Source organism: Tigriopus californicus, chromosome 11 (assembly GCF_007210705.1).
Source record: "Tigriopus californicus strain San Diego chromosome 11, Tcal_SD_v2.1, whole genome shotgun sequence".
NCBI classification, from domain to species: Eukaryota; Metazoa; Arthropoda; class Copepoda; order Harpacticoida; family Harpacticidae; genus Tigriopus; species Tigriopus californicus.
Window position 1 is genome coordinate 3,318,736 of NC_081450.1, and position 15,910 is coordinate 3,334,645.

The 15,910-nt window shown below is 43.2% G+C and overlaps 4 protein-coding genes across 4 annotated transcripts; 2 read left to right on the forward strand and 2 right to left on the reverse strand.

The window, feature by feature from the left end:
- The first annotated feature begins 4,360 nt into the window (after nucleotides 1-4,360).
- LOC131891149 (carbohydrate sulfotransferase 11-like) lies at nucleotides 4,361-5,373 on the forward strand. The gene has a single exon (XM_059240673.1). The coding sequence runs from the start codon at nucleotides 4,361-4,363 to the stop codon at nucleotides 5,354-5,356; it is 996 nt and encodes a 331-aa protein (XP_059096656.1). The 3' UTR covers nucleotides 5,357-5,373.
- Nucleotides 5,374-7,819: 2,446 nt separating this feature from the next.
- Nucleotides 7,820-10,326, forward strand: LOC131891151 (dnaJ homolog subfamily C member 4-like). The gene is made up of 4 exons (XM_059240675.1): nucleotides 7,820-8,124; nucleotides 8,207-8,309; nucleotides 8,607-8,842; nucleotides 9,907-10,326. Exons 1-4 carry the CDS (start codon nucleotides 7,958-7,960, stop codon nucleotides 10,247-10,249), a joined length of 849 nt encoding a protein of 282 aa, XP_059096658.1. The 5' UTR covers nucleotides 7,820-7,957; the 3' UTR covers nucleotides 10,250-10,326.
- On the reverse strand, nucleotides 10,323-12,282 carry LOC131891146 (cytoplasmic 60S subunit biogenesis factor ZNF622-like). Its single transcript, XM_059240669.1, has 2 exons — nucleotides 11,280-12,282; nucleotides 10,323-10,607 (listed from the first exon to the last, which is right to left on the reverse strand). The coding sequence occupies exons 1-2, from the start codon at nucleotides 12,278-12,280 to the stop codon at nucleotides 10,388-10,390; spliced, it is 1,221 nt and encodes a 406-aa protein (XP_059096652.1). The 5' UTR covers nucleotides 12,281-12,282; the 3' UTR covers nucleotides 10,323-10,387.
- On the reverse strand, nucleotides 12,282-15,864 carry LOC131890695 (3-ketoacyl-CoA thiolase, mitochondrial-like). The gene is made up of 3 exons (XM_059240101.1): nucleotides 15,701-15,864; nucleotides 13,940-14,203; nucleotides 12,282-13,301 (listed from the first exon to the last, which is right to left on the reverse strand). The coding sequence occupies exons 1-3, from the start codon at nucleotides 15,747-15,749 to the stop codon at nucleotides 12,433-12,435; spliced, it is 1,182 nt and encodes a 393-aa protein (XP_059096084.1). The 5' UTR covers nucleotides 15,750-15,864; the 3' UTR covers nucleotides 12,282-12,432.
- Nucleotides 15,865-15,910: the final 46 nt, after the last annotated feature.

A 15,910-nucleotide genomic window follows, 5' to 3' on the forward strand; every position in this document is an offset into this window, starting at 1 on the left:
AGTCAAGGTAAAGAGAACCCAAGTGTCTGAGGTCTGAGGTCTGAGATTTGACTTGTTCGTGGGAGCAGATTTGACCAAAAGTGCTTTGAACGGGTTCGGATCTCAATCGATGTGAAAACAGACAAGAACACAGCCCTGATCTAACAACACCTTCGGGTGAATGATGTCAAACTTTGAGAGACTCTAAACAAGTGTTCCAATCAACCCACAACTTGCAGCCTGGGATTGTCTGAAAAGCATCGGCTTGCCCAATGATGTCCTTCGAAGGCAGGTTCAAATTCCAGGACCATGAGAATTACGAAGAGTTCCTCAAGCTATTGGGTGAGTGACATGAATTTGAAATCGAATTGAAGAAGAAGCATCACCTGAGTTGACGATTGCACTTGACATGCTAGATTTTGGTTGGTTTAAGAGGAAACGCGCCTTGTTCTTTTGTCCCATTCTCACGATCAATGAGAAGCCCCGTGGAACATTGCATTTCAAAGGTGATTGCTGTAAGGAGAAGATTGTCATCTTGGGGGAAGAACATCAAGAGATTATGCCCAATGGAGAAGCCGCCGATGTAAGTGACACGACTTACTAGAGTCATTTACTAGAATTATACACTCAAGCAAATGATACGGAACCAGTGGTCCTTCGAACTTGGAAATCGTTGGATGAGATCCAGAGATCTGCAAAGTGGAACAACGCTTCTCATTATATGTATTGAAGTTCCTTTTTTGTTCCGAAATCTTGAAGGTTTTGGCCAAGTAGATCCGTCATTTTTCCGACTTTATTTCTCAGAACATGATAATAACGCGACTTTAATGTATGGCAAACACATCAAAAAACAAAACCGTTGACCATCTTGGGTTTATTCGTAACGATCGGATATTTGGCAAGCAAATGCATTTTCCTTTAGAAAAGGAGCAAACCTTGCTGATTGGTCAATATATCGCCTACAATAAAAAATTAAAAAAACTCAGTTTTTAATCAATTTGCCTTTTGCTCTATTTTCGCATACATCAATGAATTGTTTGCCATTAATATGCGTTTTCCAGCAGACGTTCTGGTATTTTAATGAAAATAGAAACGCAACTGTTATCGGGCATCAAGCAGTGCTGGGTAACAATCATTATACATGTGCTTGATCAATGTCGTTTGCCTCAATTCACCAATAATGAAATAATATTTACTAAAATATGAAATGCCATCGAGTCAGCAAACGAAGTTATTAAATTTCCTATCACATACCATAACAGAATTGTCCTTCATCCAAGCAAAACCATTTGGGACGATGGAAGAAGACAACTCTGAACATCAAATCCAATATTTTCGGCATCAAAGGCCGAAAATATCATTATGCGATTAAGAAGAGGCGTAGTGGATGGATCAAAAATGAGCTCATACAGATTGGTTAATAGCACTCACTCCCAAAAAAAATCTATCTTTTGTTGGAGTGTGCTGTACTAGTTGCAAATTCCGGCCTTGACCAAACATTCGATTTTGTTCGATTTGGACTGCCTTATAAGAAGTCAACATTCTTTTGAAGCAGCCGTAGACATTATTCCATCAATCACGGCCATTGTTGCATGTTCATACGATGAAAGTTATCCAAATACTCGTAGGAATGTACGATTCGCAATGAATTCCTTTTCTCCCCCCAGGCCTTGACCGTTCGAGAAGGGGACGATTGTTTGATTACTCGCCTCAAAGCTCCTTGGAACTTGGAAATCCGGCGGGAATTCACGCCCAAGGCAATGACTCAGGTAATCATTGAAAATGAATCCAATCGGATAGTAAATTGCGATATGATGGACTTGTGTAAGGGTGGATTTACACTAGGATGGAAAACTGAGATTGAATCCGGTTTGAGGATGGAAGTACGACTAGTGCTGGGGCGACTCCAGTCTTTCACTCTACTTAAGTTGAACGAAAAGACTCATATTGCGAAATTTAAACCAAAGAATGAGATTTTTTTTTCACAAATCCTTTTAGAATAGACTTAGACTCGAGTGTGTACTCGCCCCAGCACTAGTTCTACTTCCATCCTCAAACCGGATTCAATCTCGATTTTCCATCCTAGTGTAAAGCCGCCCTTTCACTGGGACGGTCAGGTTCCTGCCCTGGGCTGATCAGAGAGACCTTTAACTAGATAGAGGAGTGGACATCCGCGGAGCTAGGCCGATCTTTCTTTTTGTCACAGCTCTTTGACCAAGTCATAAATGGAAATAGGCAGTAAGGTATTGACTGGCATTTGAGACCAAACTGCACATCTTTTATTATATATTAATAATTACCTATTCTTAAAACTCTAGACTTTTTACTACATAACCCAGATACTTTCGATATTTTCATTGACAGGAATATAACTCAAAATTTTGTCGTAAAAACTCTATTTTTTTCTTTTAAATGACTTTTTCTTAATGTCTGGTAGTATCCCTTGTGTCTTTTGGGGAGCTGAAATGTTGTTTTCACAAAGTGGCCTAGCTTTGCCGATTGCCATGTCTAATCCTCTTGTTAAAGGTATCCATGCCTGTGTTAACACTATATTCTAACTTCACAAACGAGTAGCTGGAGTGATTGATTCCATTTGATGAGAAGTATGTGTCCTTCTGTGACTTGATGCCATTAAAGGCTTGATGTTATGGAGCGTAATATCTGGTCATCATTCTCTTCATATTTTTTACAAGGTCCATTGGATCGACAAAACTATTAAGTTTTGAACGACTTATCATTTGAACATAGATCGAGGGATTGACAGACCCATTTTCTTTTTCTTGATATCATTGGAACTTGGTTTTGACCGTTTGGTGGGCATTTTTGGGCGGTGTTTATAGTTGCGTAATAGATAACATGGAAACATCCGGTGACCATGACAATCAATGAGGATTATCTGTGAATGAGGAAAACGGGCAGATCTTAACTAAAAGGCTTCATTACCGACCAAATTCAACCTGAAGGTAGAACTTCTTAAATTTTCGTTGTTACCCTTTTGAACGTTGGGTAGATTTTACGACTAGGTTTTTTTCCTTTGACTAGGATCCGATCCATTTATGGACTAACATTAGAGAAAGCATTGATAATGATAAGACGAAAATGGAATTTTAGTGGATCTTGTGGTGTTCGCATTACCAGATCCACAATATGTAATAGATCGCACCAAAATTGTCATGAATGCCAGTCGGAGCTATGATTGCAATTTACAATTGACAAACAACAATTACATCTACCTTGAATTGAAATTAATTGAAATCAATCTTGCTGATTATGTAATTAATTGCAAATACTTCGGAATGTAATTCGATTCACGTTACTTTTAATTACAAGTACAACGACATCACAGGTCAGCTCGGTAAGTTCAAGAACATGGTTAAAGATGCATGTCTCAAAGTTAAAAAAACCGCGCTTACTTGAAATTCAAAACGGCGTGGTCCTTCAGCTAGTCAACATTATAATTTTTAGCTGTTCCCATTTATAGTGAGTAAATCAAGGCATTGATGAATGAGAGAGATCCAAGGAGTCTCCAGGTATCGTTCCCTTAAAGTTTACTATTGCGACAACCTTGATTAAACAATGCTAAACAAACAGGAGCAAAGCAGCTTGAGATGCATTTTCCCTTAGCTCAAGGATCATTCCACTCATGTCCACAAACTAAATGATTGTAACGTCTTCACCCCTCCATGCCTTTATACTGTTTTCTCATTGTATGGCCTATATGTAGATCTACCTTACCTGAATGATGACTATTCATTATGACCTTCCTTTTCGTTTCAGTTTATTCGTCATCTCGAAAGTGACATGGAGGCCATTCGTTACTTCAAGCGGCTCAATTGAGGCGAAGGAAGTGAATGTGAAGTTGTCTTTGACCCAATCAAGAGCTACACCTCAACCGTACCTTTCTTTCCGTTCGGAAAAAAACACGCCAGAAAATGTGACTAGATGCAGTCTTTTCCATGCAGAACTTATTCATGATCTATTTTCTTGATTATACACCGACGACAGACAGTAAACGGATAACTCGAACTTTTAGTGGCATTTCGTTATAAATTGGCGGTTTCGTCGGAGCGCCATTTCTGCGAGATTTGTAATTGGGTGGCGCTATCAGAGAGGAATGTTGCCATCAGGCCCACGAAAAGTGTTGTTGTCAAGCAAATTTTGAAGAGTAAGGTGTCCCAAGTATGTTTGAGCTTCTGAATTGTGACTCTGAAGGCAGATAGGACAAACTGTTCTTGTCTTATAGCTAATTTACATATTTAAAGGCACACGTACATATGCATGTCTTTGTTTCCTAGGAGGGTCCCAAAAAAGAGGAGGAACACAAGTGTTCCCCTAGGAACTCTTCATACAGAGAAAGAGCTTCGACCCACTGCACACGATCATGGGGTTTAGAATCAAAATATTAAGATCTTTGTGTTGGTTTGTCAGTTATATTAGTTTAGTCTTGATCTTGCAAGTGTATGTGCTCTTCAATGTGCCCGAATTATTGCACCAGGATCAGGCCTTCAACATGTGCAACCAAAGGCACGAAAGTCTCGTGGCTCGCATGAACGTAATCGCTGATCGCCAACACGTGTTTGAAGCTCGAAGGCAAAAGCTTCGGGAAGTGTGTTCCAAGTTCGGCCTGATCCCAATCAATTCCACTGGGATCGCTTCCACGACCAAGTTGTTTTGGAACCCGAATCAAAACTTTGCCTTTTGTCCCACTGGAAAAAGTGGATCCATCTCGTGGAGTAAGTTCCTATGGGAAATGTCTGGAATGCCATTTCATGATCAAGACATGACCCACGAGGAGGCCAGGTTCCTCAAGGATGAAATGAGGTACACGTTCACGTTTCCAACTCATTTGAGTGCTTCAATACAACACGAGATCCTGAATGCGGCCTTCACCTTCACGTTTGTTTCGCACCCGTTTGTGCGATTGGTGGGATATTACGATGTTTTGGTGGGAAATGTGGATCGGGCTGAGACCTTGGATTGGTTCCCGGACTCTCATGGGAAGACAACGGGGCCATTGACCGAGGGCAATAAGCCGACTTTCTCCAATTTTGTTGACTACTTCATAGCAAATTTGAAATTTGATCCCAAGGCCTCTACAACGCTGAGGAAATGTGAGATGTGCGCTCTCAATTATGACGTGATCGCCAAAATGGACACCTACAATGAGGACAGGAACTTCATCTTGGCCCAAACTAATCTGGATCGAGTCTTGCACGTGAAACAGGTGCCTCAAACGGAGGATTCGGCTTATCAAGTTGCGTTAGAGTTCTTTGCGAAACTTTCGCGGGAACAGATTCTTAAGCTAGTGGACATCTATCAGATGGATTTTGAAGCCTTCTCCTACAATTTTGATGAATTTCTATCCAAGGCTCAATAGATCATTGGAAATCTTAATACAGTAGAAGTTCATTATCATACCTAGGAGCCTTCTAATTTAGCCTTTTAATGTCGGTCAAGTGATTTAGCGCTGATTCTAAGAAATGTTGAATCTAGTTCCATTAAAATATTTGATCATTGGTTTTCCAGTTTGAACAAACAATTCAATTACGGCCTTTTTTTTGGAATGTAAATTTGAATTCATTCGAACGCCCGAGTTATTACATATTCGCTTTCAAAATTCTCTGTATACAAAATTATATACAGAGAAATGAAAGAAATGGATAAAAATAGGCTTGGAAAGGAATGCGATTATCCCATTAAATTTAGCCAAGATTTCGCTGACGCCTAATTTTATTTACGTGCCTTACAGTACTAGACTTTAATTTATGGTGCATGATTGTAATTAAACGATCGGGATAAAGATTTAGGCAAGGAGCTGCATACTTATCGTTGAACACCTTTTTGCCTTATTTTGCCTGTGGTTTTGTGCATACTTAGCGCACTACAGCTTCAGTTACTTAGAGGAAAATGGGTAGTTGAGTACTAAACTGTTTTCCGTCAAAAAATTGGAATGGCGTTTCTCGTCATAGATAGTTACTTTTCCTAACATCTAAATATTTCAATGGCCAACATATCAGGACTAATTTCATATTGTGGCCATATTTCTACCTTCCTGATGATAAATGAAATGGGCATGTTTCCCAAATCATGCCAAATGTACAAAAGGGAAATGCAACCCATCGGGCCAACATTTGTAAAAGGACAAAAAATCTATCCAATAACCGAAGGGATTTGTGGCTCAAAGTAGAATTCACCAACATCCACTTTACCTAGATGTGATTATTACTCATTGCAGAAGGGATGTTTTAAAGTTTCCTTATGTTGTTACAAGAAAAACCGCTTCGTGGGTCGAAGAACAAACTAGTAGCGAGTAATTTTGGGGTCGCTGCAATTTTTTGAAAAAAAAAGACGAATTATTGTAATTTCGTTACCACTGCCCTGTCAATCCATCAGCGCCAACAAATTGTCAACGACATATATTCCTTGATCATTGTATGGTTTTGGAGTCGGAAATTGAAATTGCACCTGAGCTGGAATATCAATCTGTGATCAAACTCTTGCTTTGGAGTTTTACTAGTGCTGGGACGAGTCCGGAAAAAAGTCAATCCTCTGAGTTTTTGACTTTATGCCGGACTCGAGTATTTTCCAAGAGTCAAGTCAAACAAAAAGACTCGTCTTGCGAAGTTTAAAGAAAAAAAATAAAATAAAATAAAACCTTTGACGAATGTGGCCAATTCCCCAAACTCGAGTCCCAATTAGTGCCCCAGCACTAATATTTAACATGGCAGGCATATTGACTCTACTTGTGACTAATATTGAAGCTGAGGTTTTTTTTTTATCCCATTGATCAAAAGTGGGATATCAGAAATCTGTCAGTTAGACCCAAAATAAGACCCTGATTTTTTGGGTGGAGTCTTAGCTCTAGACTGACTTTGATGGCTGTGTCAAAATCGGCGGGTCTGGCCGCCTCAGTTTTGAAAATTTCTTATATCCTAAAGCTTCGATATTACGTACCATTGATAAGTTTGTTAAAAAGCCTCTCCCGCCATCAATTTCAAAGGTGACGCCTTCTTTTTTCTCCTGCTTATTGCGTTTCTGGGTCCGACCATTCATATGCCTGTAAGTATCTTTTATGATGACGCTGGATCATATCATAGCACAAAAATATGTCAACTTCAGTGTAGACACATTATGGGGACGTTTAGGCAAGCTCTGGCAGGTTCGTTTGTTTGCTGGTACCAATGTCAATGATGCAAGTTTGGGGCTTCAAACACGTTTTTGAGAAGCTGAACCTTCTCTTACGGTCTTGTGAGGAAAGGTCAGCTTCGTTAAAACCCGTTTGAAACGCCAATTTTGCAACACTGGCATAGGGCTAGTCAAGTAAACGCGTTCATGCACAACTGACGTTATTCCATGGAGTAAAATCAAAGACAACATGCCCAGCCAAACCGCACTGTGCATGCATTGGATTTTGATATTTTTCCCATTTTACGTGCTTGTCTAGGCAATTAGCATTGTGGTATTGAGCCAATTTGATAGTGCGTTCACTGATTAACACCAAACATGCTCATTTAGTAGGGTTTTGTAACACAACTCGGTCAAAATCACTCGATTATTGAAAATTCAATGGGCGAATGGTGCGAGTTGATTGTGATGTTTGTCTTAGTTCTCTCTCCCCAAAATGCCCAAAATCAGGGTGCTGGACCACATTTTTCATTGAATTCCCTTTACCTGACATCCCCTATTGGCAGGCAAGTTTGTTTGCTGGTACCAGCGCTTGCCTAGCTAAATGTCCGATTAGCTGTCAATTGCCAAAGAGGCAAAATCTCAGTCGCCACCCTTTTCTCTTCAGTTTATGACGTCACATGCTAGGCCCATTTGTTATGAAACCGAGCTTGATCAACAGCTGTTTTCAGCTGTTTCTGTCTACGGAGGACGACGTTCAAAGGGACTAAAGACAGGGACTACAAAACAGACAGACACCAAGGTCAAATAGTATATCTTGAGCCCATCCAGGCCCCATGATCCATTACCATTGATGATGGGATGGACCTGGCCAATGTTCGGACCTATGAGGGCCCAGGGGGCCAAACGGACCCTGACCACTATTTGGAGCCTGACCCACCACCGAGGACGAGGACCGGGTCCATGGGGTCCATGGGATCCGCCGGGTCCCCCGACCACCCAGCTATTGAGCACCACTGCGTAATGACATGGATGCCTGTAGTGTAGGCCGACAAGTCTGGGGATAGGTAGCAATGACCGGTTGGGCTCTTGATTCTTCTAGCTCGAAATGGAACAGCACGCCCACGCATTATGAGGTTTTGGGCTTGTCCAGGGAGGCCACACCCAAGGAGATCAAAGACGCCTACTTGAATCTATCCAAAGCGGTGAGTCAGGAGCGGTTTTTATGAGGGACTTATTGGCACACCCAACACCCATCGATCCAATTACAACTGCAGAGTTTACATATCAGTATAAAAATGAGACGATGGTAAACGTTATTCTCCAGCGATTAGTTGGCGATGCTTCCTTCTTTTAATTTAACCTTACCGAAGACAATATTAATAACTCTTCTGAAAGTCTCTATCTAAACCTTTTAACATTTTGGCCCAAATTTGAAAATGAGCTAATACCGCTAACGACGCTAATGCTGAGAGAATAACGTCTACTTCTTCAATCTATAGTATCATCCGGATATGAATGCCGCTCTAAAGTCTTCGCCTGAAGGCCCAACCGTCACACCCCTAGAACAGGAGGCCCGGAATCGGGCGCGCAATACCCACTTTATGGCCATCAACGAAGCTTATTCCATCTTGAGCAAGCCCAAAGATCGACACATCTATGATTTGGGTCTATATCGCGAGCATCCCGTCGGGTCTCAACCCCACCAGGCCTCAGGCCCATATCGAACCATGTATCGGTGAGTGAGGGACCCGGTTTTCATAGCTTATTATTACTGACATGAGCCATCATGCGGGCAAGTCCGGGCTCTGACGAAACTCCCATTGAACTTGGATGGGACGGATTGAGCTTTGAAGGAGGCAACGGGGTTGGATGGTCAAAGCAATCAGTTTCTTAGCAGGAGCCAGGGTCTCCCATTCGATCCGATTCCTTGACCTTGCTTTCTCCAGGATACATTTGAGGCTAAAAGTCGAACCTTTTAGATACCTGTGTACCTTTTCGTGTGTGGCACGAAACACGTGGTACGAGGTACTTTCATCACCATCAACATGTATTATTTGCATGGTATCGTTTTGATCATTGGTTCACCAGCCTAAATGACTTATAATTTAAGTCATTAATAATAATAAACTATTAAATAAATAATAAAATAATAAATAATAAACTATTATTTTGAGTGGCTGAGGGAAAATTTAATTTCCCTCACGGCTAACCATGATTTAGCAATTTTCATTTCCCCAAAGCATGTTTTTAAGCCCATCCGAGTACTTTGATCTTGCCCTGGCGGGGAAGAACGCCAGGGAGATCAAAAAGCTGTTGGAGGATGCCTATCCTTATACCTCGTCCATAAATATATTCGGGCCATTTTAAACAAAGGTTTTTGATTGAAAGTTTGGCAATCAAAGTTGCCGTTCCAAAATGAGCAAAATATAAAGCAAGTACATTTCGATTTTGAAAGCACCTGGTACTCGACTGTAATGGACATTATTTTGATATCGCTCCAGTCAGCGAAAAACGTCGGGTTTTTTTTTGCCAAAGAGTAAGTCTTTCTGTGGTGCAATGAATTCAGAGACAAAATGAGATTTTTCCATTTGAGATGAAATGGTCCTGGATAAAAGAGTCAAGAGACATGTTTGAAAAAAAATCTTTCGATCGTGACTTCACATTGGAAAGACAAATCGACGTGCTTTTGGGTTTTCTTAATCACTTGCCCATTTCTGGATGAATCAAAAATGCTGATATGATGCTCGCTTGAAGGAATAGCCATTAAATATCCTCGCCTGTTTGTATTTTCATCTCCAGAGAACCCATGAGCTTTGACGAACGAGCGGAACTTTTCGGTTTCAAGACGCCTGATCCCAATTTTTACCGATCCTCGCGTATGAACTACATGGTGGCTTTTGGTTGCATCTGCTTTGCTGTGGCCGGATATCTGATTCACATGAACATTGCCCGGATGGTTTACGACAAGCACAACCTAGAGATGGAAAAGACGAACCAGAAACTGTGGCAAGAGATGGATGATTTCGACAAGGCCCGTCTGGAGTTCACGGCCAAATATCCAACCCGAGAGGAGTCCAGAAAAGAGTTGATGCGACGATTCGCAGACTACGAAACGACCACAATTAATCGCGCTCGATCCTAGAAAAAGTCGATTTCATGCAAACGGCGTCAAATTCATGCAGAGAGGAGATATTAAAACGTATGTTCAAAACAAGTTAAGTGATCACAAAAGCACGTGGTGGGGGTTTATTGTCAAAAATAATCAATCCTCGAGTGTCGATTAGAGGGTGGGGTCGACCCAATGCTTTTGAAGTTTGTTGGCCTTGACGCCCAACTGCATACGATGCTTCTGTTGGATGTGGTTCATGAACTTGATATCCTTGGCCTTGACCTTGGCTTGGCTGGCCGACAAACCGGTGTAGCCTAGGGCCTTGTAGTGGCTCAATAAATGATTGGCCGGCTTCCGAACGGCTACTTGACGATCCGGATTCAGACTTTGTCTAAGAAGCACAATCAGAAGAAACGTTAGCATGAAGTCGGATTACCCAATTCTAATCCGTAAAGATCGGAAAAAAATAACTTTTTTCGTAACTTTAAGTTAAATTCCATGCAGCAGTCAAAGCTGGTTTTCCATACACTAACAACTCCTTGCATTCAAATCACTAGGTTTGCTCCTCGACGGTAAAACGATTCACTTTTCCGAGCATTACTAATCAGGGATGAGAAATTATTAAAAGCCATTTTCGACCCCCTGGCAGACAATGGTGTCAGAAAGCGGCAGAAATTCCTTGAATTGTGATTTTTACTGTCGCTGATTGTAATGAATTTTACCTTGGTCATGTAAAGCAGGGGGTAAAAAAAGGCTACATTTCAACACTAGTTGCAAGGTCAACACGAGCTTTTGAAATCTATTATGAATCCTGAAACATGATTTCATTCCTCTAAGAAAAGGCCAAGATGGGAAATTCCATAGAAGATCCCTAGCTTTCAAAATGAGCTTTAAGAGGTTTTGCTACATCTCAATCCTTCCCTAAATACAAATATTAAAAGCGACTCAATTAAAGCACCAATGAATGAAGATTGAAGCATCAAGTTTCAGCCTCTGTGTCGGTCCCTGGCTGGAATGGCGTTCAAGTTCAATGCCATTTCTCTCACAAAAGGCTCAAACTTACTTGTAGTAGCGCATGAGGGATCGGTGGCCAATCGTGGCTCCTGAAGGGAGGGTGAGTTCGTATCCGGAGTCGTCCAAGGCGTTCAGGTCGACCTCATGCTCAGCCCCATCTTGGTCCATAGGCGTGGCACCATGGGGAGCCATCAGATCCTCCGGATAACTTGTGGAATAATCAAAGAACTTGGCGTACTCCACCAGAGCGTTGCCTTCATTTAAGAGCTTGCAATGGCCTTTGTCTCGCATGTGCTTCTGCACGGCCGCCAGATATTGGAAGTGCTTACTCCGGGTGTTGCACCATAGACACAGGAACCCTTGACCCACCTTGGCCCCTAAATAGGCGACGAGTCCCTCGAGATCGATCACATAATCCAGATCCGGGATGAAGAAGGAATGCGCTTCGCCCATGTGAATCAGATTCTTCTCCATGTCTTTGGATTGATTGGGACAGAACAGACAGACTTGTTCGGGAATGGACTCGCCACCCACGAAGGTGTCCTCTTCCCACTCGTCCGAATCCACCTCCTCAATGTCTTCATCATCATCATCATCATCATCATCGTCGTCGTCGTCATGGTCCTCCTCATCTTCGATAGGGTCGTCGTTCTTCGATTCTGAAGGAGTTCTGTTGAGCCGATTGTTCTGGATCTCCAAGCGATTCTCGCGCTTTTCAAACTGAATCTCCGTGTCTTTGTGCTTCTTCGAGTTCAAATGGTTCTCATAGGCCTTGGCAGTGGTGAAGCTTTTCCGACAGCAGACACAATATCCCGTGGGAGCCTTTACCTTCCCGGAGAGGACCCTCATTTCCTGTTCGTGTTGTTTCATCTTGCCTTGGAAGTCATGGAGCGTGATGGGCGCCAATTCGGCCACTTTCCGCTTCAGATTGTATCGATGCCAATCGGTCTTGTAGTGGTCTCTTTGGGTCTCAGGCGTGTCAAAGGCCACCCGGCAAGTGACGCAGGTGTGTTGCTTGCCTTCCAGATTCACCATTTGGTTGCGAAACATCTTCCTGCAATGTCAGAGGGGTTCAAATCTATAAATTCTCTGGAACAAACATAACTACGTTGGACCGTTCTTCGGACGAGGGGTATATTGAAAATTTGCATTAGTCATTGAGGTATGGGTCTGAACAATCGAGTTGATAAAGAGGTCAAGCATTAAACCCGTTCAAAGAGAATGGAAATCCCTTGACCTCCACCGATGCAAGCGGATCCAATGCCGTATTTCTCGTTGTTTTGACGCAGTTTGTAGACCATGTGTGCGGAAATTCGGGACCCAGAGGCGCCCAAGGGATGTCCAATGGCGATGGCACCCCCACAGGTGTTGAATTTCTCCATGGGGTACTGCAAGTCCTTGAGACAAGACAAAGCTTGAGCCCCGAAAGCCTCGTTGATCTCCAATTGGTCCACTTGTCCCAAGGAGATCCCGGTTTTCTCGCACATCTTCCGGATGGCGGGCACGGGCCCGTAGCCCATGATCTTGGGCTCACATCCGGCAATGCCGTATCCCACTATGCGGGCTAAAGGCTTCAGTCCATGGGCCTTGACGGCCTCTTCACCGGCCAGAATCAAGGCTCCGGCTCCATCACAAATTCCGGACGCACTACCAGCCGTTACCACGCCCCCGTCCTTCTTGAAAACGGGTGGGAGTTTAGCCAGGCCCTCCAGAGTGGTCTCAGGCTTGGGATGCTCGTCCCGATCCATGACCTTGACCCCTTTGCGGGTCTTGATCTCAACTGGGGCGATCTCGTCCTTGAACACACCCTTCTCCTGAGCTTGGGCCCAGGTTTGTTGGGATCGAAGGGCGAACTCGTCCACTTCTTGACGGGTCACGTTGAATTTGGCGGCCAGGTTCTCGGCTGTGACGCCCATGGGCGTGTTCGAGTAGGCGTCGGTGAGCGAGGCCCACATCATGTCCTCCATTTGAGGGTTGACACCCAAACGGGTTCCGAAACGGATGTCACGAACCGCATAAGGACACGCCGACATGTTGTCCGAACCCCCCGCCATTACCATCATGGAATCACCTAAAGAAGATAATATGAACATCTTATCACATTCAAACATTTTAAGATTTCCTAGTTTAGGTAGCCTGATCGGTCATACTAAAAACTAGCTGGGTTCATTATCCAATATTCATATGCACCTTCTGTAATGCATCACCACGACGGTGTCTGAGTGGAAAATATCGACGATATACGATACGATACGTCTGTGATAATTCAAAATGTTTCTCAGACTAATTCTGTACAGATTATTATACATTTCATCAGATGACCCACTTACATTTTCGAACAAAATGAGCGCATCGAGCGATCATAAGATATGGCCAAATAAACCTGGCCGAATGTGAGCTCAGGAGAGGGTTAAGTAGTACTATGTCCATGAGATTTAAATTTTTGGCCCGCTCTTGGTCGGCTATATAAGCTTTGGACGATGCAACTTCTACGTAAATGAACCACTTTCCAAGTAAATATCGAAGATGTGAATAGCCTTAAGTTGTAACAATTCAAATTTCTTATTTCATCTACATATTCTAGACAAGGACTCCGAGTTGCTCTGACCCAGAGTAGGCCGATTTTGGCGGGCAAGGCCAGATCTTCCGGACACTCCACGCAAAAAGTGAGCTTCAAGCCCACATGCGTACAACCCTAGCTAGACGTACCCAAGATGATCTCTTGCGCTCCATTGACGATGGACTGGAAACCGGATCCGCAGAGTCGATTGACGGTCAAGGCCGGCGTCTCCAAGGGCAGTCCGCACTTCAAAGCCACGTGACGGGCAATGTAAGGCGTGTCCGCCCCTGAGGCCGACAACACGTTACCCACGCACACCGATGAGATGTGCTTGGGGTCCAAGTCGATACTGGCCAAGGCTGCTTTCGAGGCCAACACCTGACAGAAACCAAATAAAATAATGGTGAGAGGTCATTTGTCAGATCCAGGACCTGGGCTTTTTTGGTCTTTTTTTTCTTTTCTTTGGCAGATTAGGGGCCTATTTTGGGGGTTAAGGGACGTCATTGCAAGCAGATATCCATTAGAGAGAGAGGAAGGGGACCTGGGCTCGAACCCATGAACTTGATTTTCACATATCTGATCCACCAAGAATTAGACTTGGCATGACATGTTTAGCCCGTGATTTTGAAGGATTAATCAGGGATTTTGATCAAAAACCTGTCTATGTTTCGACTAATTTATTTTCAGGGTCGTACATTTGCCCATCGGTCCTCAGCACAGAAAAGAAATTGCCGAAAATGACGGACAGGTTATTGATCTTAACATACCGAAAACTCATAAAACATCTGATTTAAAATGGTCACACATTGCTTTGGCGTGTAACTTAAAGAAAAAAAAAGACTCACTCGGAAAATTGCGTAAAATTGGAAAACATCCCTTTAACCACTGCTACGTTCATCTTTGAAAAGTTCAGCCTAATGTTCTTGGACTTTTTAAAATAGTCATGTCAACTTATCCTCAATCCATCAGTTTTCAGAAAAATGCCTAGGCGCGAATTATGTTCCACTTCTTAATCCTGGCTCAAATGATCCAATTTGGAGGTCCATCATGTTAAGGCACAAGCCTTCTTTTGACTTGAAAAATGCAATCGGATCACCAGCAACGCCGACGTATGCTCTACCAATATTAGAGTGACGCCAGTTGAAAAATGATGGAGCCCGAAATAAATAAAGCGAGCCGGACTTCTTGGTTTGAACTGGCCAAGGTTGTCGAAGGCTTGAAAGTGCTGTCCTTAAATCCTGGCTGAGGAGGACAGAGTGCATGGATGTGGCTGCTGAAAACCTATATCGATATCAGATCGATACCTTTCGTACCTTGTCTGAACATGGTACAGTTCCAACTGCTTTCATCTCGTCCAATACAGAGATGCATTAAGTTGACGCTAAAAAAATGGCAATACATCAATCCAGTACGAAAACGCTCTCATTCCATCCATGTTTCGAGTGAAACCCCTTGAGCCAAACGGCAGAATTAGATGGGTGAAGCCGGATCCAAGACGTAGCTGAAAAATCCCCTGGGATACACAGACGTAGCAGCGTGATGCTATCTCGGGACTTTGAACGTGCGCGAATATATCCAACCACACATTTGCAAAGCTTTACCCCCATAGAACTGTAGTGGATTTGCTCATCGTACTTTCCATCATTGGAGAGGAGGACTAGCTGGTCTTCTCTCTCTTTCATGGACGCACTCGGCTGAATAATATCTGGACTGCCATAATCTAGGTAGAGTCGTTATCTAAACCCCCCTAATTCAAAAAATTAACACCGCCAACTAATCGGTCGAGAATGACGGTGATCCATAATCTATGTACGAGGGTGGAATGGCGTCGACCCAAGCAAAGGTCATGCCTGCCACGCAGATCCCAGATCCTAGGCTGTCAGGAGTCGAGTCCAGGTCTCAAAGGGGGCGGGCCGCCACCACAAACACCGATTTGGACAAAGAAGCACCCACCGACATTTTTTGAGCAGTCAGCCAGGAATCCGTCAATGGAAACGAACGAAGGAACGGACAAACGACGTGCTTCCCAGTTAGATCCGTGTGTACTGTGTGTACTTTGTACTGGGAATGAATGGACAGCAGCAAGCATGCAATATCAACATCAGCTTTCCCACTGACAA

What these genes read in the sequence shown, in the direction of transcription:
- LOC131891149 (XM_059240673.1), top strand. Translation starts at nt 4,361, where the DNA reads ATGGGGTTTAGAATCAAAATATTAAGATCTTTGTGTTGGTTTGTCAGT.
- LOC131891151 (XM_059240675.1), top strand. Translation starts at nt 7,958, where the DNA reads ATGATGGGATGGACCTGGCCAATGTTCGGACCTATGAGGGCCCAGGGG. An exon ending in CAGCTATTGAGCACCACTGC is followed by an intron (nt 8,125 to 8,206) that starts GTAATGACATGG and finishes TGATTCTTCTAG; the next exon opens with CTCGAAATGGAACAGCACGC. An exon ending in CCATATCGAACCATGTATCG is followed by an intron (nt 8,843 to 9,906) that starts GTGAGTGAGGGA and finishes TTTCATCTCCAG; the next exon opens with AGAACCCATGAGCTTTGACG.
- LOC131891146 (XM_059240669.1), bottom strand. Translation starts at nt 12,280, where the DNA reads ATGTTTCGCAACCAAATGGTGAATCTGGAAGGCAAGCAACACACCTGC. An exon ending in TCCCTCATGCGCTACTACAA is followed by an intron (nt 10,608 to 11,279) that starts GTAAGTTTGAGC and finishes TGTGCTTCTTAG; the next exon opens with ACAAAGTCTGAATCCGGATC.
- LOC131890695 (XM_059240101.1), bottom strand. Translation starts at nt 15,749, where the DNA reads ATGTCGGTGGGTGCTTCTTTGTCCAAATCGGTGTTTGTGGTGGCGGCC. An exon ending in GGTGTTTGTGGTGGCGGCCC is followed by an intron (nt 14,204 to 15,700) that starts GCCCCCTTTGAG and finishes GATCTGACAAAT; the next exon opens with GACCTCTCACCATTATTTTA. An exon ending in AGCGCAAGAGATCATCTTGG is followed by an intron (nt 13,302 to 13,939) that starts GTACGTCTAGCT and finishes TATCTTCTTTAG; the next exon opens with GTGATTCCATGATGGTAATG.